Source organism: Stegostoma tigrinum, chromosome 25, assembly GCF_030684315.1.
Source record: "Stegostoma tigrinum isolate sSteTig4 chromosome 25, sSteTig4.hap1, whole genome shotgun sequence".
In the NCBI taxonomy this organism is placed as follows: domain Eukaryota; kingdom Metazoa; phylum Chordata; class Chondrichthyes; order Orectolobiformes; family Stegostomatidae; genus Stegostoma; species Stegostoma tigrinum.
Window position 1 is genome coordinate 12,468,141 of NC_081378.1, and position 27,130 is coordinate 12,495,270.

At 42.4% G+C, this 27,130-nt stretch overlaps 1 protein-coding gene across 4 annotated transcripts in view; it reads left to right on the plus strand.

Annotated features, from left to right (window-relative positions):
* The first annotated feature begins 8,207 nt into the window (after positions 1-8,207).
* Positions 8,208-27,130, plus strand: part of mkln1 (muskelin 1, intracellular mediator containing kelch motifs) — a 128,384-nt gene continuing 109,461 nt past the window's right edge. For 2 of the 4 annotated variants that reach the window (XM_048553778.2, XM_048553779.2), the window contains exon 1: positions 8,211-8,307. In XM_048553778.2, coding sequence (XP_048409735.1) covers positions 8,225-8,307 — 83 coding nt within the window. In that variant the 5' untranslated portion in view covers positions 8,211-8,224. Of the gene's footprint in view, positions 8,308-27,130 lie in introns of all 4 variants that reach the window. The other 2 variants (XM_048553780.2, XM_048553782.2) reach the window with 2 other exon arrangements.

Sequence of the window (27,130 nt, forward strand, 5' to 3'; positions counted from 1 at the left end):
GAAAACTGGGCTGGTTTTGGAATACAGTTGGGGAAGGGAAGATTTTGAAGCTTGTGAAGTCCACATTGATACCATTGGGCTGCAGGGTTCCCAAGTGGAATATGAGTTGCTGTTCCTGCAACCTTCGGGTGGCATCGTTGTGGCACTGCAGGAGGCCCATGATGGACATGTCGTCTGAGGAATGGGAGGGGGAGTTGAAATGGTTCGCGACTGGGAGGTGCAGTTGTTTATTGCAAACTGAGCGGAGGTGTTCTGCAAAGCGGTCCCCAAGCCTCCTCTTGGTTTCCCCAATGTTGAGGAAGTCACACTGGGTACAATGGATGCAGTATACCACATTGGCAGATGTGCAGATGAACATCTGCTTAATATGGAAAGTCATCTTGGGGCCTGGGTTGGGGGTGAAGGAGGAGGTGTGGGGGCAAGTGTAGCACTTCCTGCAGTTCCAGGGGAAGGTGCCGGGTGTGGTGGGGTTGGAGGGGAGTGTGGAGCGGACAAGGGAATCACGGAGAGAGTGGTCTCTCTGAAGGCAGACAAGGGTGGGGATGGAAAAATGGCTTGGGTGGTGGGGTCGGATTGTAGATGGTGGAAGTGTCAGAGGATGATGCATTGTATCTGGAGGTTGGTGGGGTGGTATGTGAGAACGAGGGGGATCCTCTTGGGGCGGTTGTGGTGGGGGCGAGGTGTGAGGGATGTGTTGCGGGAAATGCGGCGCAATCAAGGGCGTTATTGACCGCTGTGGGGGGAAAGTTGCGGTCCTTGAAGAACGTGGACATCTGGGATGTGCGGGAGTGGAATGCCTCATCGTGGGAGCAGATGCGGCGGAGGCGGAGGAATTGGTATTAGGGGATGGAATTTTTGCATGAGGGTGGGTGGGAGGAGGTGTATTCTACTTAGCTGTGGGAGTTAGTGGGCTTGAAATGGACATCAGTTTCTAGCTGGTTCCCTGAGATGGAGAATGAGAGGTTCAGGAAGGTGAAGGATGTGCTGGAGATGGCCCAGGTGAACTTGAGGTTGGGGTAGAAGGTGTTGGTGAAGTGGATGAACTGTTCGAGTTCCTCTGGGGAGCAAGAGGCGGTGCCGATACAGTCATCAACGTAACGGAGGAAGAGGTGGGGTTTGGGACCTGTGTAGGTACGGAAGAGGGACTGTTCCACGTAACCTACAAAGGGGCAGGCATAGCTTGGGCCCATGCGGGTACCCATGGCCACCCGCTTTGTCTGTCGGAAGTGGGAGGAATTGAAAGAGAAGTTGTTGAGGGTGACGACGAGTTTGGCTCGGTGGATGAGGGTGTCGGTGGAGGGGGATTGGTCGGGCCTGTGGGACAGGAAGAAGCGGAGGGCATTGAGGCCATCTGCATGAGGAATACAGGTGTATAGGGACTGGACGTCCATGGTGAAAATGAGGTGTTGGGACCAGGGAATTGGAAGTCCTGGAGGAGGTGGAGGGCGTGGGTGGTATCACGGACGTGGGTAGAGAGTTCCTGGACCAAAGGGGAGAAAATGGAGTCCAGATAGGTGGAGATGAGTTTGTTGGGGCAGGAGCAGGCTGAAACAATGGGTCGACCAGGGCAGGTGGGTTTGTGGATTTTGGCAAGGAGATAGAATCAGGCTGTGCAGGGTTGGGGAACAATAAGGTTGGAGGCTCTGGGTGGAGGTCCCCTGAGGTGATGAGGTAATGGATAGTGTTGGAGATGATGGTTTGGTGCTTGGGGGTGGGGTCATGATCAAGGGGACGGTAGGAGGAGGTGTTGGAGAGTTGGCATTTGGCCTTGGCGATGTAGAGGTCAGTGCGCCATACTACCACTGCGCCTCCCTTGTCTGCAGGTTTGATGGTGAGGTTGGGGTTGGAGCGGAGGGAGCGGAGGGCTGCCTGTTCTGCGGGGGAGAGGTTGGAGTGGGTGAGAGGGGTGGAGAGGTTGAGGCAGTTGATGTCTCGACGGCAGTGAGAGATGAAGAGGTCGGGGGAGGGTAGGAGGCCTGGGGGTGGTGTCCAGGAAGAGAACTTGTGTTGGAGGTGGGTGAAGGGGTCAGTGGAGGGAGGGTTAGGCTCCCGGTTAAAGAAGTAAGCGTGGAGGCGAAGGCGGCGGAAAAACTGCTCAATGTCCAAACGTGACTGGTATTCATTGATGTGTGGGTGGAGGGAGACAAAAGTGAGCCCCTTGCTAAGGACTGACCATTCGTCCTCAGTCAGTGGGAGGTCTGCGGGGATGGTGAAGATGCGGCAGGGCTCAGTGTGGCCGTCTTCTCTGGGGTTACTGGCTGTGGAGGTTGTGGTTGGAGCGATGAGGTCGTCGGCTGTGGGTGGCGTTCTGTCGGCGTTGGCTGTGGACGGGGTTCTGTCGGCATCGGCTACAACGCATCATCCTCTGACACTTCCGCCATCTACAATCTGACCCCACCACCCAAGCCATTTTTCCATCCCCACTCTTGTCTGCCTTCCAGAGAGACCACTCCCTCCGTGACTCCCTTGTCCGGTCACACTCCCCTCCAACCCCACCACACCCGGCAGCTTTCCCTGCGACCGCAGGAAGTGCTACACTTGCCCCCCACACCTCCTCCCTCACCCCCATCCCAAGCCCTAAGATGACTTTCCATATTAAGCAGATGTTCACCTGCACATCTGGCAATGTGGTATACTGTGTCCATTGTACCTGGTGTGGCTTCCTCTACATTGGGGAAACCAAGCGGAGGCTTGGGGACCCCTTTGCAGAACACCTCCACTTGGTTCACAACAAACAACTGCACCTCCCAGTCGCGAACCATTTCAACTCCACCTCCCATTCTCTTGATGACATGTCCATCATGGGCCTCCTGCAGTGCCACAACGATGCCACCCGAAGGTTGCAGAAACAGCAACTCATATTCCGCCTGGGAACCCTGCAGCCCAATGGTATCAATGTGGACTTCACAAGCTTCAAAATCTCCCCTTCCCCCACTGCATCCCAAAACCTACCCAGTTCTTCCCCTCCCCCCACTGCACCACACAACCAGCCCAGCTCGATCCCTCCCCCCACTGCATCCCAAAACCAGCCCAGCCTGTCTCTGCTTCCCTAACCTGTTCTTCCTCTCACCCATCCCTTCCTCCCACCTCAAGCCGCACCTCCATCTCCTACCTACTAACCTCATCCCACCTCCTTGACCTGTCCGTCTTCCCTGGACTGACCTATCCCTTCCCTACCTCCCCACCTATACTCTCCTCTCCACCTGTTTTCCTTTCTCTCCATCTTCGATCTGCCTCCCCCTCTCTCCCTATTTCTTCCAGAACCCTCTCCCCATCCCCCTCTCTGATGAAGGGTCTAGGCCCAAAACATCAGCTTTTGTGATCCTGAGATGCTGCTTGGCCTGCTGTGTTCATCCAGCTCCACACTTTGTTCTGTTCCCTTTATGTACACAACAGGATTACAGGTTTTTGTTTTACAAGAAAAGCATCCTGAGAAAGGATTCTTATTATTTTTGGAGGGATTATGTAGGATTGTCTCTGAATGCATTGTATGCTCAGCCAAAGCAGTTACCTCTCATTGAACACTGGAATCAATGCTTACATTTGCACATACTGATGGTCCCTTTGTTTTTCATGCAGCTTTTGAATAGCGGACTTCTTATCTTTCTGTTGCTCCTTAAATTGATCAATGGGCCACTTTACTAAACGGAATCCAGAGGATTGTCACTGTGTGTTTGAGAATGTGAACGAGGAATTAACTGAGGCTACAGTTAACAGTTTTCAAAACTCTGCAAACATTGCCTGGGGACTGAGGGCAGAAAATAAAACCACTAGATTTTAAAAAAAATGTGACATGCACTAATGAGTTCATCAAATAACTTTATGGTTTTTAGCTTTACATCTGCAGTGAATATGACCATCTATGGGATGTCAATGTGAATTCTACTCATGTTTACATTGATTAATTTAATAATTTTGTGTTTACTGAATTTGTTTGAATGTTTCTAAGTTCTGAGCCCAAAGTGACATTGTGGATGACAGTATGAGCTCTGTGATTATAACTTGCCTTTTTCCAAAATATTCTTTAACTCTAAAATTTGTAAAATCACATCACCTAACAGCTCAAATTTGATATCACATGAAGTGAAATATGTAGCACTTGCTTACAACACTGAACATTTTGTACATCACCAAACAAGCCCTTTAAAGTTACATGTAAAATGTACGTTTGCATTTCGGAATAGATATTTTCAGCTGTAGCCTTGAGGTTTCACAGTGTTTGCAGTCCCTCAATATGTGGTGATTTTTCCCCTTTGAACAAGCTGTGATTCATCCTTCAACCCATAATCCTGGACCCTAAAGTACATCAGACTCCATAGATTTACATTCTAAGATTCAGCGTAGATTTTTAAGGTTCGTATGGATAGAAAAATTATACATCTGCACCTGGTCTTTGTTGGATTACTTCAAACTGGCTGTAGTAATCTATACTCAGATTGAGTGTGCAGTAAGGCTGTGAATAAGACAAAACGCACATGAACATTCAGAAAGACTTCCCATCCTTAAGACATCCCAAACCTTTTCCTTGGCAATGCTTGAAGTGTGGTCACACTTAATTTATTGTGAAATTTGGGAGCTCAGTTGCACTTTGCAGATCCCTCGCAAAATAAAACTAGTGTCCGGTCAAGTCTGCTTTTGATGATGTTGATTTCAAAAAAAATGTTGACTATTTTTCAGATTCCAGTTTATCAGGCAGTTCAGCTTTGGCTTCATAACTCATCAAAAAGATTGCATATTTAACAATCTGGTGTCTGTTAACTTGAAATATTTCCTGAACTCTTCAAAATGTATCCCCAAATGTTCTGATTCAGAGTCAAGTCGAACACAGAAATACATACCCAAATTAACATTATGCTTGGAATATGTAACGTGAAGTTAGTACCAGTATTCCAGGTTATGGATGCACTTTAATTTTGAGTACATGTATTTGGGTTCAGAACGTATGCCCTGACTGGCTGAAAATAAGAATTTGGATACGGCAGATATGCACGCTTGAGTGCAATTGCTTGTGCTCACTGGGGCATGGAATACATAATCTTGTGTTCAGTGTGAGATTGACTGTGTATTTATGTACAGGTTAGATATATGTACTTTCACAGATTGTGAGATTGGGTACATATATTCAAATGAGATTGGATACAAGTACCATACTGAAATAGATATATGTTGGGTATTGGTTATTGGCTGAAATTTAAAAATGTATCTGGGTGAGGCTGCCATTGGCTGAGATTGGTGCATGTATTAAGTAATCATGAATCAATGTGTTGGACGAGTTTGGGTGTGTATTGGATAAAGTTAGGCACGTGTATCTATGAGGTGTATTGGTTGAAGCTGAGTGCATGTATCTGTGTGATGTTGGGTACATGTATCTTACTGGGAGGTGATTAAATTCATCTGGCTAAGGTTGGAAAAATATATTGAGCAATGTTATAAATATGTATATGTTGCTTGAGGTTGAGTATATGGATCTGTGTGAGGTCAGCTATATGTAGTAATCGAGATTGTGCATAGATATTGGCTGTAGTTGGATATGTGTATTTGCAGAGGTTGGATATATGTAATTGTCTGAGGTAGGGTAGAGATTTCTTGATAAGATTAGGCACATGTATTGTTTGAGGTAACCCAGTGTGGCTCTGGAGGAACACAGCAAGCCAGGCAGCATCAGAGGAGCAGGAAAGTCGACTACGTCCGTCTTAGTTGAGGGTGAGTTTATCATTCGTTAAGGTTGGGAAAATGAATGAGTCTGAGATTGTATATATGTATTGACTGAGGGTGAGTACATGAGTGAGTGTGAGTTTGAGTGGATATAATTCTCCTGTCCCGTGACAGTTGCATTCTCACGCTGTAGAAAGTTGTACGATAGAAAATCACGTCGGGAAATCACTACAGATCATCGCTATACCTGTAGAGCAGCAAGTTTGCATTATTCAAACAGTGTCCACTATTCATCAATTGCATTACAGCCAAATTGTATCAACAAAACACACATGAGAGCAGAACTCCCTGTGTACTGAAAATAATCATACGTATTTGAGTGCATATATTGGCTGATTGAGTATACATGTGTGTGCGAAGTTGGCTATATGTATTGACTGATGGGAGTATGTGTATATGTGAGAGACTGGATATCTATATTGATGGATTTCAGAATATGTGCATGAGATTGGTTATGTGTTTTGACTGAGTGTGAGCATATTTAATTGCTATGGCAGGTATAGAATTGTGCCTGAGACTGGGTAAGGGTGGCTGAGGGTATACATATGAAATGAAACAGAGATTGCAGGATAATTGTAGCAGGTGTGGCAGTATACGTAGAGAAAGAAACAGAGTTAATATTTCAAGTCCAGTGACCTTCTGTAAAATCACTAGACTTAATACGTTAACTCTAGTTTCTTTCCACAGGTACTGCCAGACCTGTTGAGTTTCTCCAATGATTTCTGTTATTGTTTCAGATCTTCAATAACTGATGTTCTTTATTTTAGTTTGGTCTAATATGCCTGTGACTAAGAGTGAGCATATGAATGGAAGTGACATTGGGCCTATGTATTGGCTGCGGTGAGTATGTACATGTGAGTAGGGGGTGAGTAAATAAATATGTATGGTGGAATTATGTGAATGTGAGTGAAAGTGAGCATAGGAATGTGTGAGGGGAATCCATGAAGTGAGGGGGAATATATGAAATGAGGAGTGTGGATGGAATGGGGAGAATATATGAATATGTGTGAGGAGAGTACATGGAGTGTGAGGGTATATATAAATGTGTCAGAGGGTTTATTACAGGAGGGGGCATCTATGAATGTTTGTGAGAGGAGTGTATGCAGTTGGCAAAGTGTATGCAGTGAGAGTTGTATGATGCAAAGAGTGTTTATTGATTGAGGGGCATATATGAATGTGGGTAAGGGGCGTATATGCAGTGAGGGGAGTATAGTCAGTGAGGGGTACATCTGCAGTGATTGTGTATTCGAATGTGTATGAGGGGAGGATATACAGTGAGGGGAATATATGCAATGAGGCGTATATTTGCAGTGAAGGGTGTATATGCAGTGAGGGAAGTATATGAAAGTATGTGGGAGTACAAATGCAGTCAATAACATATATGCAGTGAGGGATGCATATGAATGTGTATGTGGGAGTATATTGCAATGCTGGGCGTATAAGCAGTGAGGGAAGTACATGAATGTGTCTACAGCATGTATATGCAGTGGGGGTATATATATACAATGAAAGAATTAAATGCAGTGAGATAAGTAGATGAATGTGTGTGTTGGATGATTTTGCAGTGAGGGGAGAATATGCAGTGAGGGGTGTATATGCAATGATGGGAATATATGCAGTGAGTAGTGTATGTACAGTGAGGGCAGTAGATGCAGTGACGGGAGTTTCTGAATATATGTGTTAGGTGTATATGCAGTAAGGGGTTTATGTGCAGTGAGAGCAGAATATGAATGTGTGTTTTTGGTGTATGTGCAGTGAGGCAGTATATGAATGTGTGGGTCGGGTGTATATGTAGTGAGGGGAGTATATCCAGTGGGGGGAGTATATCTGGTGGGGGTGTGTATGCAGTGAGGGGAGTATATGCAGTGGGGGTGTATATGCAGTGAGTGGAGTACATGCAGTGGGGGTGTATATGCAGTGAGGGGAGTATATCTGGTGTGTGTGTGTATGCAGTGAATGGAGTACATGCAGTGGGGGTGTATATGCAGTGAGGGGAGTACATGCAGTGGGGGTGTATATGCAGTGAGTGGAGTACATGCAGTGGGGGTGTGTATGCAGTGAGCGGAGTATATCCAGTGGGGGTGTGTATGCAGTGAGGGGAGTATATCCAGTGGGGGGAGTATATCTGGTGGGGGTGTGTATGCAGTGAATGGAGTACATGCAGTGGGGGTGTATATGCAGTGAGTGGAGTATATTCAGTGGGGGTGTGTGCAGTGAGTGGAGTACATGCAGTGGGGGTGTGTATGCAGTGAGTGGAGTACATGCAGTGGGGGTGTGTATGCAGTGAATGGAGTACATGCAGTGGGGGTGTATATGCAGTGAGCGGAGTATATCCAGTGGGGGGAGTATATCTGGTGGGGGTGTCTATGCAGTGAATGGAGTACATGCAGTGGGGGTGTGTATGCAGTGAGTGGAGTACATGCAGTGGGGGTGTATATGAATGTGTGTGTTAGGAGGTCTCCTCCTCCCGGGTCACGTGGTGCACAGCTCCAGCTGCTGCTGCTCTAAGATGGCGGCGGTGTTGCCCGAGTGCCGGGCGCTCACTTATTGCGTTTATAAATGGTCCAGTTACTCTTCCATTTATGTTCCCGAGTGAGTAATTTTTGCTCTTTTGCACCTGTTTTTGTATTTTTCGTCGTTCTGTCTTTATCTGCGGAGTGATCGTTTGTTGTTTGCTCATCACTCTCGCTGGGGCCTGCCCTGAACCGGTGAAGCCTCGGTCTCGCGTAAAATCTCAGGCGGTTCTGAGCTTTACCCGGCTCGGGCTCGGATTGGTGTTGGGGCAGGTTGTAGGACCTCTTTTAGTTCCTGCAGGCTTTCACATAGTGTAATTCCGGGTCGTAGGTGGATTGCTATGTTTGAAGGTGAAATTTCATTTGCAGATTTTTTGATGTGGTTTGCGGGCTGTATTTTTGTTATCTCTGCATTCTCGGATTTAAGAACGGCTGCACATGCCCCGAAATAAATTCAGCAAATCTTAATTCTCAGATAACAACGGAGTTCGAAATTTCTGCACAGTTTTCCTCTCACTTCTCCTTCCCCTTTCAGTTTTACACGTGTTTCTGTAATGGTCTGATGCAAAGCAACAGGCGTTTCTTTGTAAATAAAATATCATACTGGCATGAGCAAGCTGACTTTCATCTGTGGTTTTGATGTGCTCAACATTGGTGATCTGTGATCTTACCTCTGCAGCTACAATGTTTGGAAACATGTCAGTTGACCTGCGAAAGGAATTTCACTACATATATAGTATGAATTTGAGTCATTTGCTTTTTTTGACTGGGGTTTAAAAGCTGTCATCCAACGTTTGTCTGTGTTATTTTGCTAAAATTTTAAAAACAAACAACTTTTAGTCTTGTGAGTAATTGCAGCTATTTCATGTAATTTGTTGTGTACTTAATCAGTTCCTTTCACTGGATGTTGCAAAACTTTTTCTTCTCCCAAAAGTGCATGTTGATGTTGATATGGTTGTTGACATATGATCTTTGTAATGTGTCAAGTACCTGCAAATGATACCAGCCACTTCAAATATTTGGGAACATTGGACATACAACTTCCTAAAATAAATAAAGCCTGCTCTTTACTTTCAAATGCAGATTTTAAACGTTGTCAGGTATTGACTAACTTCTGTTTCATTTATTTCAGAAGCCCACTCGTAAACTATTTGGGTTTACATCAAGGTTGATTTCATTGCTCGACTCCTTTTTTTTGTATTTTTGTTTTGAAGGCTTGTTAGTGTGTGTTAGTTCTGGAATGTTCCACCCAAACTGAATAGTGACTGTATGTTAGATTTGCAGCCTTTCTAGCAGTTCCAGCCTGAATTTGTCGCTTGAACCCTTTTTATTTTAAACCTGGGGCCTACTTTTTATTTATAAGCCATCTTGCCCAGAACCAAGTGCTAAGCAGTCAAAACTGCTAATGGTAAATGGGACGTTGTCTTTTTGTCTGCCTGACACCGTACAGCAACTGCTGTACTCTGAACAAAATACTAAAGAACCTTGAATGATGGAAATGTGAAATAGAAACAGAAATGGCTGTTGCAACTCTGCATCTCTGGTAGCAATTTGTGTTTTGGCTGTACTCTGCTTTTGCAGAAATCTCCTTGGCAAGTAGTAGAAATACTTTTGGGATGTCCTCTGGGCATTTTTTTTTTGAAGATTATTGTACTTATCCACTGACTTGTTGGGAAATCCCTATTTGTGACTGACTGAAATGGAAAAGGCTGTTTGGAAGGAACCTGGCGTATGCAGAGACTTCTTCAGGATTGTGGAAGGGAGTTTGCAACTCAGTGACTCATCTACTGAACCCTTGAAGAGTTTTTAGATCATCTGTTGAACTTCACAGCCATTTCTGAACTCCTTGAATCACTGGAGATAGGCTTTAGCAGAGAGCTGTGTTTTTGGTGTTTTATTTTGATGGAATGGTGAACAACTTTGAGATTCTTCATTGGAATGACATTGCAATAGATATAGTGCCATTTAGAATTAGGGTATGTCAAAGTGCTTCACAGCAACTGAAGTACTTGTCACTTTTTTTGGAAGGGAGTTAACATCCAATGTGCACGCAGTAAGCTCTCTCCAACAGCCATGTGGTAAGGACCAAACAAACTTTGTTTTAGTGATGCTGATTTGAGGCATAACTATTCGCAAGAACAATGGAGGGAACTCACCTATTGCTCAAAATTGGTGCCAAATGATACTTTTTGTTCCTCTGGGACACTCTTGGTTTAATATCGCCTCTTAAAAGGACAGCACCTTCAACAATGTAACCACTCGCAGTTCTGCACCACAGCTGATGCATGAATGTCTGGAGTGGGAACTTGTATGTACAGTCTTCTGACCTGGATAAGAATGTTACCATCTGAGGCATTCCTGATGTGACACAGTGTGATTCACCAGAGGTGAAACCATTCATGATGGTGCGGTTCTGAAAACTCACTGTTGCAAATGTTTATTTCCTTGGTTATCACATTTACTGCAAGAGTCTGAAGGAGAAAGAAAGATAAATTGTCGGAGCCTATCTTTCAGATTATGGGCTCGCTACAATACTCTGTAGAGATGATTATATTTCAACAACTTGTTCTGTCTTTATCATTTCAAGATCGTATTGTCACTGGATTTGAAATCTGTACTGCTGTTATGCAGAGCTTTGGTGGAAAGCTTCCATATTGCCATCAAATGACGGTAAATAATAAGAGCTTGCATTTATGTTAGGACCTGTTCGCATTACAGGTGCTCCAAAGTGTTTCATACCCACATAAGCTTTGGAGCGATCGCGATTTATGTTGTAGCCGTTTTGCATTTGATGAAATCTGACGAGTAATGTGAAAACTTTTAGATAGGTTTAGAGAAATAAATTGCTCCAGAGTTCGTTCATACACCATCAGCTTGTTGCTGACATGCTTGTGTTGAAATAAACATGATTTGTTTAAATATTCTGTTTAGGAAGTACACATGACAGTGATATTTGCCCAAGTAAGAGGTGCTCCTTGGAAAAAAATTAAATGTTACCGCAGCATTTTTTGCACAAATTTTGCTGTTGCAAGAAGTGGTTTGGTATTTGATTTGAACCAGTAATTGTGTCATGCCCCTTTGTTCTACAGCACGAATAGTTCTAATCTTTGTCCATGATGTACTTAACTGATGTCAAACAGCTGCAGAATACCATGTCCAATATTAATTTTTATGCGAAACTAGTTGAGCTATCTAACAGGATGGTAGCTAATTCAAAAAGGAATTGAAATAAAACCGTATAGTTGTCACTTGAATGTAGCCTTATTTGAGAATCCAAATGTTAAGATCCAGAGTATAGAATATGTGCCACAAAGCATGCTGAGTACAAGATGTGACATGATTAAAGACTTAATTTGGTGAGCATGTCACACTGGCATGGTGAAATTTTTAAAAAGTGAGATTTGGATGTTTTAAAAAAAAACACACTTCAGGAGATGTAGGTTTGACAGCTGTAAAAATTCTGATCAAGAATATGTTGAGAAGCAAGTGGATTAGAGGCTGCATTCAATTCAACCGTGATATGTATACTGTGCATCTTGATTTCGAAGCATTTGCAGCGAGGAAGGAGATAACAAGGTGTAGAGCTGGATGACCACAGCAGGTCAAGCAGCATCAGAGGACCAGGAAAGCTGACATTTTGGGCCTAGACCCTTGTGAAATGGTGGGGCGGGGGGGGGATGTGAAGGGGATTCTGAAATAAATAGGCAAAGAGATGGAGGCGGATTGAAGATCAGATAAAGGAGAAGACAAGTGGAGGGGAGACAGACAGTCAAAGAGCAGGGATGGAGCCAGTAAAGGTGAGTGTAGGTGGGGAGTTAGGGAGGAGATAAGTCAGTTCAGGGAGGACGGACAGGTCAAGGGGACAGGATGAGGCTATTGGGGAGGAGATGGGAGTGGGAGGAAGGACAGGTTAGCGAGGCAGGGACAAGCTAGGGTGGTTTTGCGATGCGGTTGGGGGAGGGGAGATTTTGAAGCTTGTGAAGTCCACATTGACATGATTGAGCTGTAGGGTTCCCAAGCGGAATATGAGTTGCTGTTCGTGCAACCTTTAGTTGGCATTGTTGTGGCCCTGCAGGAGGTCCAGGATCGACGTGTTGCCTGAGGAATGGGAGGGGGAGTTGAAATGATTTGCGACTGGGAGGTGCAGTAATTTGTTGCAGGAACAGCACCTCATATTTCACTTGGGAGCTGTCTCACATTCTTCAGTGTCTGCAGTTCCTACTGTCTCTGCAGCCAGGAAGGACACTTTTTTTTTACTAGGGATACCTTGAAGCTCTTTGTCACCAATTAATATGTTTTGAAGTGGCAGTTATGGAAAGATCTGAGTATTCAACATGATGGAGGGACATGTGGAGAGATCCTTGTTTCCCTTCAGATAATAAGTCTGCAGTTTTACTGTAAACAACAGACTGTGTGGCCTCTTGTTAAGAAGTGATCTGAATGATGGCACCATTAAAAATATAGATTTCCTTCAGCGCAGGTTGAAAAGTCATCCTAGCTCTTTTTATTGGATTTTTTGCTGTGAGATTTGAACACCCAAACTTCTCATTCACCTGGTTGTACAACTTGATGGCACTGCAGTTGAGCAATATAGTTTTCTGTTAGAATGCAGTTCAAAAGCACATGGAATCTATTAAATGCTTTTGTTTCCGTTTTACTGTGATCAGACATGATGTTAATGATGCATCTTTTGTCAGGGTCTGGAAACTTGAATATCTCAGTTTGTGATGCTCTTGTGCATGAAATGAGAGCTAAAGGAATCCTACCAACTGGCATGGATATCTGTGAAGTGGAGAAAGTCTCTTGGTTAATTTGTAAGTGGCATGTTCATGTGATAACTACCCCTTTTTTGGGTGTTTGGAAGGCAATTTGAATTAGGTGCTAATACTGGCAGAATAGTATAGATATTAGAAAGCTGGAATATAAGCAGCAAAAGCCAGAGTAGTAAGATGCAGCAGTATCTGCAAGAAAGAAACAGTTTATTTTATAGATTGGTAGTCTTTGATCAGAACTGGTAAGTGTTACAGCTGTAACAGATTTTTAAGGAATTAGATACACAAACAGCCTGTGGGAGGAGAGGAAAGAACACAAAAGACTGTCTGTAGTGTGGAAGGCAAGATTTGATTACAAAACAGTTTACAGATCAAGATTTACACCACGTACTTAACATGAGAAACATTTGGACAGACCACAGGAGCAGAATTGGCTAAACGTTTTTCCCATGTAGTTTATAAATTTTTCATTTGGAGCTCATCTTTTGACCAAAATAAGTGCAAGACCAGGTTTGTTTATGTGCTTTCTGATAGGTTTTAGGTAACAGTGAACTCACCCAGTATTGTACTGCAAACTGATCATACTAGACAGAGAGTTTGACCAAAGGCAAATCGATCTGGGAGAGTGAATAACTTGTCAGAAGCTGAATCAGCCATTCAAAGCAATTTCTCATTTCGTATTCGTGTTTGGTGGTTTCTAGGCTCGTAGGAATGGTATAGGTGCTGTATGTGGATCAAAATGGGGTCTGTTTCTGTTCAAGTTGTTCCATGGGATTATCTGTACAAAGAACTTTTGTCTTGCCAGGCTACATAACTTTGCCATGTACAGTACAATGTAACAACATGAAACTAAATGAACATAGCTAATGAGTTACCTGGGGCTTGAGGATTTTTCTGAAATGCCATTTCTCCGATAGACGACATCATCACCGACCTAGCAATTCACTCGAGGTTGAAATATTGTCTAGTTGGTATTTTTGACTGTGATTTTGATTTGAACTGAGCGTGTGATGTGAAAGAACATGTTTCTGACCTGCCATGTTACCAAGTACTTGTCGTGCCCCAAGGGGTTAATTTACTTGAGTAAGATTTTTAACTTTCTCATAAGTTAGTATGTAACCCATAATTTTGTGTTTTGTGTATATTCCCAATACAATAATTACCATAGTGATCCATTCATCAGTGCATGTTCAGTTGATTTGACAAAACACACCTGATTGATCCTTTTTTTTCCTTTCACTTGATCTATGTCATTATTTATGTTAATTCCATTGAAAAACTTTGAATGCTCCGGCAAAATTTGAGGACAAATGTTTTGTCTTTAAATTGCCTCATCAATTTTTGACAGCAATACTATGTATAAGTGGTGACACAGTTCTGTCTTATGCCTGCTCCAAACTGCTGGCCACATTTAATTTCAGAATTCTCCTCAACACCCAACAGTGAGAAATAGTTCTTGCACCTTGAATTGACTTTGCACCTTGCCAGGGGAGAGGCATGGAATCAGTCAGAGAGCATGGAAACAGACCCTTGAGTCCAACTTGTCCACGCTGGCCAAGTTTCCCCAAATTAAACTAGTGCCATCGGTATGCATTTCATCCATACGCCTCCGAACCTTTCCTATTCATATTGTCCTCCAAGAAATCTTGTAAATGTTGTAACTGTACCCGCATCTACCGCTTCCTCTGGCAATTTATTCCAAATACCCATGACCCTTTTGTTTTAAAGAAAATGTTGCCTTCTTGGGTTACTTTTTAAATCTTTTTCCTCTCACCTTAAAACTATGCCATCTAATTATGAACTCCTTTACTTTGGGCAAATACCTTTGCTATTCACCTTACCTATGCGCCTCATTTCGTAAATCTCTAAAGGTCAGCCCTCAACTTCTGAGGCTCCAATGAAAATAGTACCAGCTTATCCTTTATAACTCAATTCCTTCAGTGCCAGTAACCACCTTTTACAAATCTTTGCTACTCCCTTTCCAATTTAATAACATTCTTCCTATAGCAGGAGACCGGAACTGTACACAGTATTCCAAAAGTGGCCTTAGTTATGTCCTGTACAGCTGTAACATAATATTCCAACTCCTGCTACTCCCTTCCCATCCCAACGTTGTTCCTGCCAGTGACTCAGATTCTGCTGTAACCAGTCAAGTACCCAAATAACATAAGTAAGGAGTTTACTAGCTGGGCAAGATCAGGGCAAGTTTGAGGAAGAACTTTTGGACAGCAAGTGATAATGACCTCAAAGTCTTTGCAAGACAGGCTGATGCAGAAACACTGATTTCTGCAGGAAATTGGATGGATGTGTCAACCAAATAAATCTACTGGGTTATGGGGATAAAGCAGGGAAGAGTATTGAACTCTGTTTGTCTCGTGCTGTCCCCTTCACTGAAGGTTGCTACACCTAAGCAGAGAATTCCATTTGCACGTGAATAGGAGCTTCCAAAAGGCTATCTTGCAATTAATGCTGCTTTATTACAGGCCTTCTCAGGGACCCTCTTTCGTGATCTTGTGCCAGCGACAAACTGACAAAATGAAAATTGCAACCTAGATTTTTCGATTTCTCCACTATCTTAGCATGATAAACAATGTGACTGCCCTGCACTGACTGCCTTACATGTGCAAACCCTTGTGGCTGTCGAGTGCAGCTTTGATCTTGGCTGTCGCCCCATTGTTACCCTTAAAACTTTGCCAAGCCTCTAATCCCACAACTCTTTCCACCTTTCACAGGGTCCTGTAAAGTTTTCAATCTGCTGGATTCTCAACAAAGTCAACTAGTTGTCTTTTGTCTTAATCGATAAAGCAAACTCTGTTTCCACATGGGTTTTTGTTTGTCATTAGTATGGTATGACAGCATCATTGGGTCATCATGACACGAATCCATGCAACTTAACACCCAATCTGGTGCCTCCGTCGGTGCACAGTTCAGAGCCATAAAAACCCATCGTGTACAGTAGGATTGTACAGGTGGCAGATTCATGTTAGTAGAAGTTCGGTTTGTAGGCTGTGATGCTCGTCGATTTAGTGGCAGATTCCATAAATGCAGCCGTTGACTTAATTCATTCATCTGTTCACTTTGCTTTGGCTTTTGAGATTGGATTTAGTGTTTTGACCATTCCCCTTTCTTAACATCAGTTTGCGCATTAGCTAAGTGCTTGTACTTGGGGTTGCAACATGATGTAGCTGCACCCACCGTGCTGTTAGTTTAGGAGTTCCAAGATTTTGTACGTGTTACAATGGGGGAGCAGCAGTATAGTTAAAGACTGAAATGGTATATGTTTCTTGAGGGAACTTTGATGTTGGCACATTCCCATATATCTAAGCTCCTCTTCGGAGGGTCTAAGAGGCTGTAGGTTTACAAATTTTGTTTGCGGAGTCTGGGTGAGTTGTTAGATGGCAGTCTGTCGTGTGTGTCAGGACTGAAAGTCCTGAGTGTTGAACGTGATAGACAGTATGCCAATCAAATGGACTCACTGTTTTTCTTGAATGGTGTTGAGCTGCCCGAGTGTTGGAACTAGATCCCTCGAGGCAAGTGGAGAGTATTCCATCATGCTTCTGACTTGCCTCGTTAATGGTGGACAGACAGTGGGGACATGTAAAGTAAGATATTGACCACATAATTTCTAGCTGCTTGTAGAAATTCACTGCTTTCGAGATAACAAAGTGTGGAGCTGGATGAAGGGTCTAGGCCCGAAATGTCACGTTTTGTGCTCCTGAGATGCTGCTTGGCCTGCTGTGTTCATCCAGCTCCACACTTTGTTATCTTGGGTTTTCCAGCATCACATTCACTGCTTTGGAACTGCTTTCTGATTTTGTTTCAAAAACTTGCTTAATGCTAAAATTGCATTGAGTGCCTGAGTTTACTTTGTAAATTTGAAATGATTTTAAATGAATCTTGCTTTTTCAGACCACACTGGTAGCGTAAAATATGCCATGAATTCAAAGTAAGAATTCTGGAGTAAATAAACAATTCCTGCTGTTTAATTATAGTAAAAAAAACTTGTATAAAGTGCAGCTGTAATTGCAGATCAGAATGTGCCTGAAGTACTTTGAAGTGTTTGGTTGCTGCTGACAATTGTGTAATTCTGCTGGAAGATTGCAAAAGCTAAAGGGAATCATTATACTTGATGGACACCAGTCATGGAAATATTTCTTGAACAACTAAATCCTAAACATTGATCCTGGTGTTGAGGAGCTATAGTGTGTGCATGCTTCTATGTGTATATTCATGATAGATGGCGTTTGCCGATCTCAGGGGGTACATCTGCTGCTGTCTCCTGTGTCACTTTTGAGTTGACCATTTGTTCTAGTTTCAGAGATCAATTCATGAGTGGCAGTTCTTTTTATTGTGTTTCCTTGTAAGTAGCAGATTGAGTAGAGTGCCTCTTGTGATCCTGAATGCCAGAGCAAACATTTCATGCTCTGTGGAACAAATTGGTTTGTGTTTTCACTAGCCTTGTAAGTACAAGTGCAACTGACTTGCTATCTTCAATGATCCACTCTCCCAGCTCTTTCTGAGATGAATTGACTTTGTTGATTGTCTGCCTGTACTAGTAGATACATTTTTCTCGTTGCAGTGATGTTAGTGATTTGACCCTGTACTGATGGTTCTGTCGAAAAGGCTGGTTGGTAGGGTTTGTGGTACAGTTTGGTATCACGAACACATGGTGACTTCAGCTGATGCTGTAATTTAACGTGAAGGTCAAGCCTTCTCAATCTCGCCCGTCATGTGAGGCATCATGACCGTTGGATTAAACTGAACGCAAGTTGTCACTCTTGCTTGCTCCTGTTCTTACAAGTCATGTAATAAGGCTGTACCAGTCTGAATGTTGATACACGCAAGGGATAATGCCATCGTTTCAGATTGTTTCGTTTACTTCAATCTTCTCTTGTATGTGCACGTCCACCTTTTGGGAATGGTCATTTACTGGAATTCAGCTACATCTTTGAAGTTTCTTCAGGTGTTAAATCTGTCACCTTTAAAATTGTTGTAGTTTAATGTTTAGCTTTTAATCTGACTAGAACACTCGGACAGCTCAGTCTCGGAAACATCAGTCATTACACTTTTAGGACTTGATGACAAGGTGATCAAATGATTCTTTTGGCAGTTGAATATGAAGTTAAATAGTGAATTCTGAAATTTTATTTTTACAGCAAGATGATTTTCTGGTGTTTTGCTTCTTTGAACAGCATATCTCTGTCTGTTCAGACAGGCTTGATGTAATGACTGCGTGTGTGTGTGTGTATGTATAGGCCCTTATTTGTAATCATTTTTATGCTGTTGCTAGACAAACAAGCAGCAATCTAAAAAGCATTGCTCGATTTATTGCTGAGCAAGTGTACATTTTGGATAGCATGTCTCTGACCTTCCAATTCATGCTTGGGAATTTGGTCATCTTTTCTCATGCAGATGCAATCAATGTAAGGAAGCTGTTTCAATGTTTTAAAAATTCTGCACTTTTTATGACTAGCTGGAACTTTGTTCTCTTGTGGAAATAAATCAGTTGCTGTTGTAGCTTTTATTTTTGTGGTTCTCGTGGAGATGTGAATTCTGCACTTGTGTTTTGTAAGTAATACAGTAACTGGAATTTCTTTTTGAAAAGATCAAACACGTTTCCCAGGTTTGAATGCAGTTTGTCGTCACACAACTATGTATGCATCTTGGGTTGTTTCTACTGGACTGCAGGGTAGTTGGTCGTGTCGTTTAACTCCTGATCCTTCGGCTTGTTAGTATGCCACAATCTTAGAGCACAACAATAACATTTTTGCGGCTGCGACAGATGAATCACATTCCCTTGAGAAATTTCAAATTTTCCTTTTTTTTTTAAAAGCTGCTCTATTTTCTGCAATTTGGTTCTTGCTGTTGTCCATCCATACCCCCCCCCCCCCCCCCCCCCGCCCCATACCCTCCCTGAAACAAGGACTTGCCATGTGTTGACTTTAATCCTTGTCAACTTGAGGTTGTGCTTGCAAATGTGTTTCTGTTGCAAATGTAAATGAACTGTTAGTCTTGTCCTGACAACAAGTTTATCATCGTCACATCCTTAAAGATATATGCTCTATCAGCCATTGGACTTGGATGATGCAGCCATCCAAGTTAGCACAAAACATAACAAATGTGTTGGGACTCATTGCACCCTTCTGTATTTAGCTGTTGATTTGGACATGCCCAGTGTATGTCTGAGGTGGTAGAAGTGGCAGCTGTTAGATCATTTTTGTTGACTTGCATAAGTTGTCCATGTTTCACGACTGTAGAGAAGGGTACAGAGAACACAGCGGGGGGGGGGGGACAGTTTTACATTGTTCATTTGAGTTGGTGATTGGTCTACATGTTAGAGCCATTGCCTTAATAATCCTGATTTGACTTTAAACAAGAGGTTGCTTCTAATTGCAGATCCAATGTATGTGAAGCTGTCAAGAGTTTGCAGAATGAGTTTGTCAATGGAAGTCACATCTGTGTATCCTGGCCCAAATGTGGAGCAGATGATCTGTGCGAGGAAGACCAAAACTCCTTTTGAGGGCTGGCAGAACCAGTGTGGCATTATCAGCAAATTATCAGTTTTGGGCTTGGTGTGCAGTCTTGCTAAGTTGAGCAGCTTATCTGCAGCTCTGATGTGCAAAGAGAGATAGGTTTGAGTTGCCCAAAGTGTACAATATATCAGCATGGATAAAAATAGGTGTCAGGGTGCAGACCTTCTTGTACCCCAGATTTAATCAATGGTGGAGCAGGCCCGAGGGGCCAAATAACCACCCACTCCCTATTTTTAACGTGTGGAGCCTGGAGACCTTCAGTGGAGTCACGGGGCCCCTGACGACTAGTTCAGAAAATAAGTACACCTCGAATTGCTGATGGTAAATGAAGAGAATAATTCACTTCGTTCGTGTAATTTTATCAGTTCTGTTTTTGTATATAACTAAACCAAATGGCAGTGTGTGTAAAATAATATTGACTTTACATTGGCCACTACCAACTTGAGCTTGTGAGGAGGAAGTCATACACGGATTAGGTCAAGCTGACAAGAACAGAATGTGATTGAGTCATTTTATAAACAAAAGCAAGGATTTAATGAACTTGTTTAAAATCGAAAATTATTGCTGTAACATCACTGAAACAGCATGACCAAGCCTGCGTCCAGGGTGGACGTGAGAACTCAATTTTGACTATACTTACCAGTTGAGCTGAAGATTAAACGTAAACAAATTAGTCACATCTCCTTTGTGACATAAGGAGAACTCTGGTCGTCGGGCATTGCAAATGAGAAGTTAAAAGATAAAAAAGAGTGTCTTGAGAGTCGGGGTTGTGGAAGACTTAACCTTGCTCGTCATTTATTCACTATCTATGTGATGGATGATAAGAGAAAAAGGAACAGTGAAGTTTATTTGTGTAAATCCATTTTCTCCAACTTGGGTAATGGTGTTTTGTTTTCACAATTCCTGCTTCATTCATTCTTTTGAGCCAAAAGTGAAACTTAACCCTCGACTTTGACCTGAACTGTCTCAACAAAATTGCGGCAATGGAAATTTCTTAAGGAGAGCTTTGTCAAGATTTCTGTTTAAGAATTGGATTTAACTTATGTTGACCCAATTCAGGGAAAGTAGTTTAATATCAGTTGGGAGTTTGCATTCAACTCATCTCCTTAATCAGCTTGTATAATTGCTTAATGGGAAATTTTAGTCAAACCTTTGAACTTAAGAAATTCTCCTATGACTCTCAAACTTGGAAGAAGCTTGGGTTCAGTTGGCTTGTAATGATTTAAAGTTAGTTGAAATTCTTCATCCCATTCCAATGAGCAAACTAGGAAAATAAAGAGGGTGTCTGATAGAGGTGTATAAGGTTATAAGGCGCATGGACAGGATAAATAGAAAGCAGCTGTTTGCTTATTTGAATGGGGCGTACATTTAAAGTAAACCGCAAGAGGTTTACAGGGCATTTGAAGAAAAACCTTGGACTCCGAAGAGGTGATGGGGCATAGAGTGTCCTCCCTTGGAGGGTAGTTGAACTGTGCAACCCTCAAACCTTTGAAAAAGTACTTGAATGAATACCTCAAGGGTCGTAACATTCAAGGCCCTGGGACAAGTGTAGATGAGTAGTGTATTTTTCGTGATCACCGACTTGGTGGTCGAAGGGCACCCCTACACAATAATTCTGTGGTCCCCACCTTTTTCTTCGTGATTTTGATCGTGATTACAGTTCATTGGGCAGCCAGTGTGGTCTTCAGGTACTTCTATCTTTACTACAAGCACAGCTATGTGTAGATTACGGTGGTTTTCTGAATAGTCATCTAACAGAGTATTTTTGAGCAGTTAGAGACACAAATATTAGGATTTTTGCAAAGACAAGTGCAGCTTGAGTTTTCTGAGGTTAGGTTTGCTGTTGTGAACTTCATTTCAGTAGCATTTTAATACAAGAGTATCTCAAAGGATGCTTCATTGTGAAGGAACGGTAGTAATGATGCTTTTCATTTGGGTGCCGGGCTACCTGCATGCTTGGTTTGAGAGTTGTAAGGACAGAAGTTGCAAAGAGGATATTTTGGGAGGAACTGGGTTGCAGAGAAGTGGGCCAAAATGTTTGGTTACTCTGACAGTAAAGGTGCAATGATTTATTTATTATTGGATGTGGCTGGCAGGCTCAGCATACGTTGCGCTTGAGCTGAGTCGTTTGGTTTGCTAGACTGTTTCAGGTGCAAGTTAGGAGTCAGCCACATCGTTGTGGGTCTGCAGTCACGTGTAGGCCAGACCAGGTCAAGATATTTCCTTCCTGAAAGAAAACGAACGTCAATAAACTGGACCTTGTTTTTTTTCCCCTCTTTGACAATCAACAAGAGTTGCATGACTGTTTTCAGACAAACTTTTTTAATTTGCATTTTTTAAAATACAAATCTCCCATCTGCCTTTGGGATTACAACGGTTGTTGCCGGAATATTAGGAATTCTGAATTACTAGTCCATCAGCGTGACTACTATGACACCAGCCTCCTGTTGCACAAAAGGCCTGAGTCAATTGACGATTTGGCACTGGTACAAAGTAACAGGAGATTGGTGTGGTTGTAGATAGGTTTGTTGATAAGAATGGGGGCTTTAAGTTTTGGGGGCAGGGAGTTTGTATTGGCCGACCGGGTTAGACGATGAACAAGCTGAACTTTGCACTGTTGAGTTCTGTTTATAGAAGATAAAAATCAAGTTGAAGAGGCTGTTTGTTTGATAGTGGAAGTGATGGATTTTTTTGTTCCAATGACTTGTAGGAATATTATGCAAGGGCTTTCAATTTGGAATGATAAGTAAGAACTTCTGAAGGCAAAAATGTAGCTGTACTTTTTTGGTAACAACTCTTTGTCAAAGCAAGATGATAGTAATTTGAGATATTGCTGATTTTTTTCATTGAAATATGAATATTGTCTTCATCTGAAACTAAGGTTTTTTAAAAAAATGTATGGTACAAATGACAAGCAATGATAGGGCTCCAAATAAATGTGGGAAATACGCAAAGAAGCAGAACAAATTTTCACCTCTTTGATTTTAGACAAATTATCAAGGAAGATGCATTGTCCCCTGCTAAAAGAACAGGAGCTTAAAACAAGCCTGAGAGTTTACGAGTTCTTGGTGTTTAGAAGCCACTAAAGCATTATTGAATGCGGGGCAAGATATCTCCCCTTTTTTTATGACTAGTCGTGAATATAAAGAAGATTCTGAACTTGTACAGGTATACACAAAAAGAGAGAAGCTAAATTCAGCACTGATCTCAGAGTCCAAGGTAGGAGATATTATGATGTTTAACTAACAGATGTGGAACAAATATTTAGTGTTGGCAAAGATTTGAGGAGAAAATGTATTCGGAGATTGCGCTTTATCCTGTGCATCACCTGAATTTACAAACTGAGGGATTTGGGTTGGAGTACGTTACTGGTAAAGATAATTGTGGTAATGGGGTTGTCAAGTTTGGGTGGGTGTGAACTCGAAGATATTTTCTAACTAGGCCTGAAAGAGTTATAGAATCATAGTTTTGTGGCATGAAAACAGACATTTTGGTCCAAGTTGTTCATACTGAGTAGACATCCCAATCTGACCGAGTCCCATTTTGCTCTCCTTTGGTCCGTATTGCTCAAACCTTCCCAGTTAACACTTTTCAATGTCCTTAGCCAATGTCTTTAGACATGGCTGCTATCTCAGTCAACTGAAGATTTACCAGCAGAGAGACTGACTATGTAGATCCTCCTCTTGGTCTCGAACAGTGTCATCATATACATGAAACTTTTAAGGAGCTTCTAACATCTTGTTTGAAACAAGAGTTCCTTGTTAGACTAATAAGTAGTTTGCTCTCTCCACATGAGGGAGAAGGCGCAGAAGATTCTGACCCTTACAGAGGTTGGTGGCAGCAAAACTATCCCATAGTGTGCAGTAGTGAAGACTGCATTTGACAACAGTGTGGACTGTAGCGTGGATTGCTTGTAAAAAAATCTTTTCCGTGGGGTTGCATGTGTGGATTTGTAGTTTGAATCAGACTTCTGCCAACCTGTTGGACCCTCCGAGCCGTCACTGATCCACAGACCCTAATTTGGGGTCTGTCTGAATAAGAGGTGTGCTTGTTCTGTCTTGTGGCTTTATTCCTTACTTATTTGTGATGTAAGGAAAAGCTAAGTTTTTTTTTCCTGTTCCGCTTGGGCCACTCAGCTCCTGACCTTATTGCAGCCTTAGCTCAAATGTATACCAAAGAGTTGATTTTCAGAGGTCAGGTACGAGTGACAGCCCTTGACATGAAGGCCAGCTTCCAGCTGGGTGTGGCAGCCAAACTGCAATCAATGGAGACAACTTCTCTGCTAGCTGGAGCCATTCCTATTGTGTAAGAAGATGGTTGTGGTTGTTGGTCCATTACCAGGTTGCCAGAAGAAATCTGCAGGAGTTCATTGTGGTAGAGACCAAAGCCCAACAATCTTCATCCTCTTCAATGAATTTTCCTCCATCGTAAGGTCCAAGTCATAGTCAAGTAGCACAGAAAGTAGAGATACTTGCTGATTATATCTGAAATGTTATGACCATGCACGACGAGATCTGAACAAGATCCAGGCTTGGGCTGATAGGCGGTAAGTAACATTCAGGGCACACAAATGCTAGGGCATGACCTTCTCCAAACAGAGACAATTTATTCACTGCCCCCTTGATATTAAGTGCTGTTACCCTCACTGAATCCCCTGTATGTCAACATCTCTGGGGTTCTCATTGACCAGAAACTCAACTGGACTCAGTAGATGTGCTTCACGTAGCGCACTCAATCACACAAAAACTGGAGGTTGAGGGTTAATCCGTTTTTCAAGTTTGCTTAGAGGTTAATCTGGCTAGTGCTTGTCAGTGCTGATTTATTATTTTGAAGAAAACTCGCTGGAAGAATGAGTGAACACAGTAAATTTTGTACCCAGAGGGGGTGTAGCAGTTAGTAGATTTCAATATTTAGTTGTTTATGCAATGACAATAAAGTCAATTTGTAAAAACGCACTCATGTATTTGTTAAATGAAGACATATTGTTTAAATCGCATCTGACAATGTTGTAAGATCATTATGTAGAGATTGCACTGAATGTAATCGTACAAGTTGTGATCTTGCTGTCAGACTCATGTAGTGTGCACTCCAGTGCAAATTGAGTCATAAAATCAGAAATTGCTGGCAAGACCAGCACGTCTGACAGCACCTGTGGAGAAGAGGCAGAGTTCTGAAGAAGGGTCACCAGACATGAAACATCAGTTCTGCGTTTTCTCCACAGATGCTGCCAGACTTCAATTTTTTGGTAGCTTCTGATTTCCAACATCCATAGTTTAATATGTTCTTTGTGAATTTATGCTGCAGCCCACAATGGCAGGAGTACTATGTGGTGGCTCTGTCTTAGATGTGAGGAATGTAACATCATGTTTTGTCTCTGCTCAAGTTGAATGGCAGAATAATTTAAAACCTGTTCATGACTTGATCCTGCTGTCAGTAAATCCTTATCTCACCTTAGCTGCCAAAGCTCGCTCTTTACTATGATGCTGGCAGATTTAGCTGCAAGGTAACACCTTGTCCTGCTGTGAATTTAGGGCAATACTTTTGGTTGAATAAAGTTTTTTTGCCAAAACATCTCCTGGTGCTGAAATGAGTGGCTTATCTTGCATCTAGTTTTTGGAATCATTGTTGCTGCACGTATTTGGCTGGCACGTTGGATTCCACTTTGATCACTGCTTTTTGATTTTAATTCATTTTCCCAGCTTTTCATTCTATCTGTGACGAAATGAGCTTTGAACTATGTATGACGATGGCAGACGTAAGTGATGGTTAATGCAAAGCATGGAGATTGAAAGGCATGTTGTCATTGTTGCATGAAATATGAAAGACTTCTAAAAAGCTCGTCATTATTGCCTTGGATGTATTGGTAAATTGGGCCCAGAAAATGGGATAAATACAGCTGATGCATCTGAGAAGCTGGAGCACTGAAAAGATTGGGACTCTGCTCTTATAAGTTAACAGACAGGGAGGTAAGGCAGTTTCGAAAGTTACTGCTGCTTGTTTCATGGAATCAAAATAGTAGAAATGTGGCTCTGGAACAGCATATTACTTTGCTGGAGACATGCTGTCCGCAAAGCTTTGAGTAAAAGCAGATCCTCGGGAGTTAGCTGACAAGGATTCAGTGGGTCCTAAACGTCAGGTTGAGGACAGTAGAGAACAGGCGATGTTGCCTTCGAGATGGAGCTTTGGTTTCACTAGTTTAAATTTACCTGGTTATGGATTCAATGGGTGTAGTTACTGGCTTCTTGGAGCAGGGAGAGTGCCAAAGTGGTAGTCATTTGGCAGTGTAAGTGCTGCTGTGAGCAGACTCCAGGCAGTTAGAACAAGCCAAGTCCTTGGGAGTGGTGGTTTTTGGGTATGTTAAAAGGTTCAGGTTAAAAGCATGGACAACTCAAACAATATGGGAAAGTCTTGACAGAGTCGTGGATTGGAACTACATCAGTATCACAATAAACCTTCCCTCTTTCGACGAACAACTCACCACCGCCTCCTTGTGGGCAATTTGGATCGCCGATAAATGTTCAACTCATGCCAATGCATTGAAAGAAATTAAATTCTTCAAAAATATTCATCGAAGGACAACATAGAGTGCAAACTTTGACTAGAAGCCCTTATGTAAACATCTTAGTGGGGAAATCATAACAGATAAAATTGATATCTAAAGTTCCTGCTATGTTTTGCATCATCCTCTGTGCTTCGTCATTGCAACTTTGGTTTTAACTATTTCTTGCTAGGTTTTACTTTTGTGTCGTGACCCTTGAGTCATTGAATAAGTTAATGAACGTACACAGAGACCTCGTGTCCTGTTTAGTATCCTGTTGCATTTGTTTTGTGACAAACTTTCTGCCTATCTCTTTTTGTCATGCTAAAGCTTTTGTGGTGGTATTGTGATGAAAGGTGAAGATTTTAAGGGTATGTAGGTCAAACCAATTTTGAATTATTTGCAGCTTCAGAGTTGTTATGTCTCTTTTCTCAAAATAATGTTAAAACACGTTAAGTTATTATATGTCCACCTGAAATAACAATGGTTCATTAAGCAGTAAGCCAACTTTGGATGTCCATCATTGTTGAAGCCACGATACCTGTAGATCCTGTTGGAAGATGCTTTTTACTTTTCTTCGTGAAAATCGCTGTGAAGTCATGAGTGACTTCTTGCTCTGAGCATAACCAGAGAGAGGTATATAATTTACATGTCGATTTTTACCTTGAAACAGACCATTGAGTATTGAAAAACTGAATATTTCTGAAGAGGGGTCAAGGCCCAAAATGTCAGCCTCCCTGCTCCTCTGACGCTGCTTGGCCTGCTGTGTTCATCCAGCTCTACCCCTTGTTATCTCTATTAAACACAGCGTCTCCTTGATAAGGAATGGAATGACAAAATTTGAATTGCACTGCTGAGATTAGAGTTTACCCTCAGGTAATTGTTGTCGCCTTCGGTTTTCTTCTCATTTGTTGTGCAGCACTCATGTAATTAACAGTACGCGATTTAGTTTCAATTTCCTGCCACTGTACTTGCTTGGATATACCCAAATTTGATAATTTGAATTTGTTGCCCCTCTCCCCACATCTGAAATTAAGATTTTGTCTGGAGGTGAAGGTA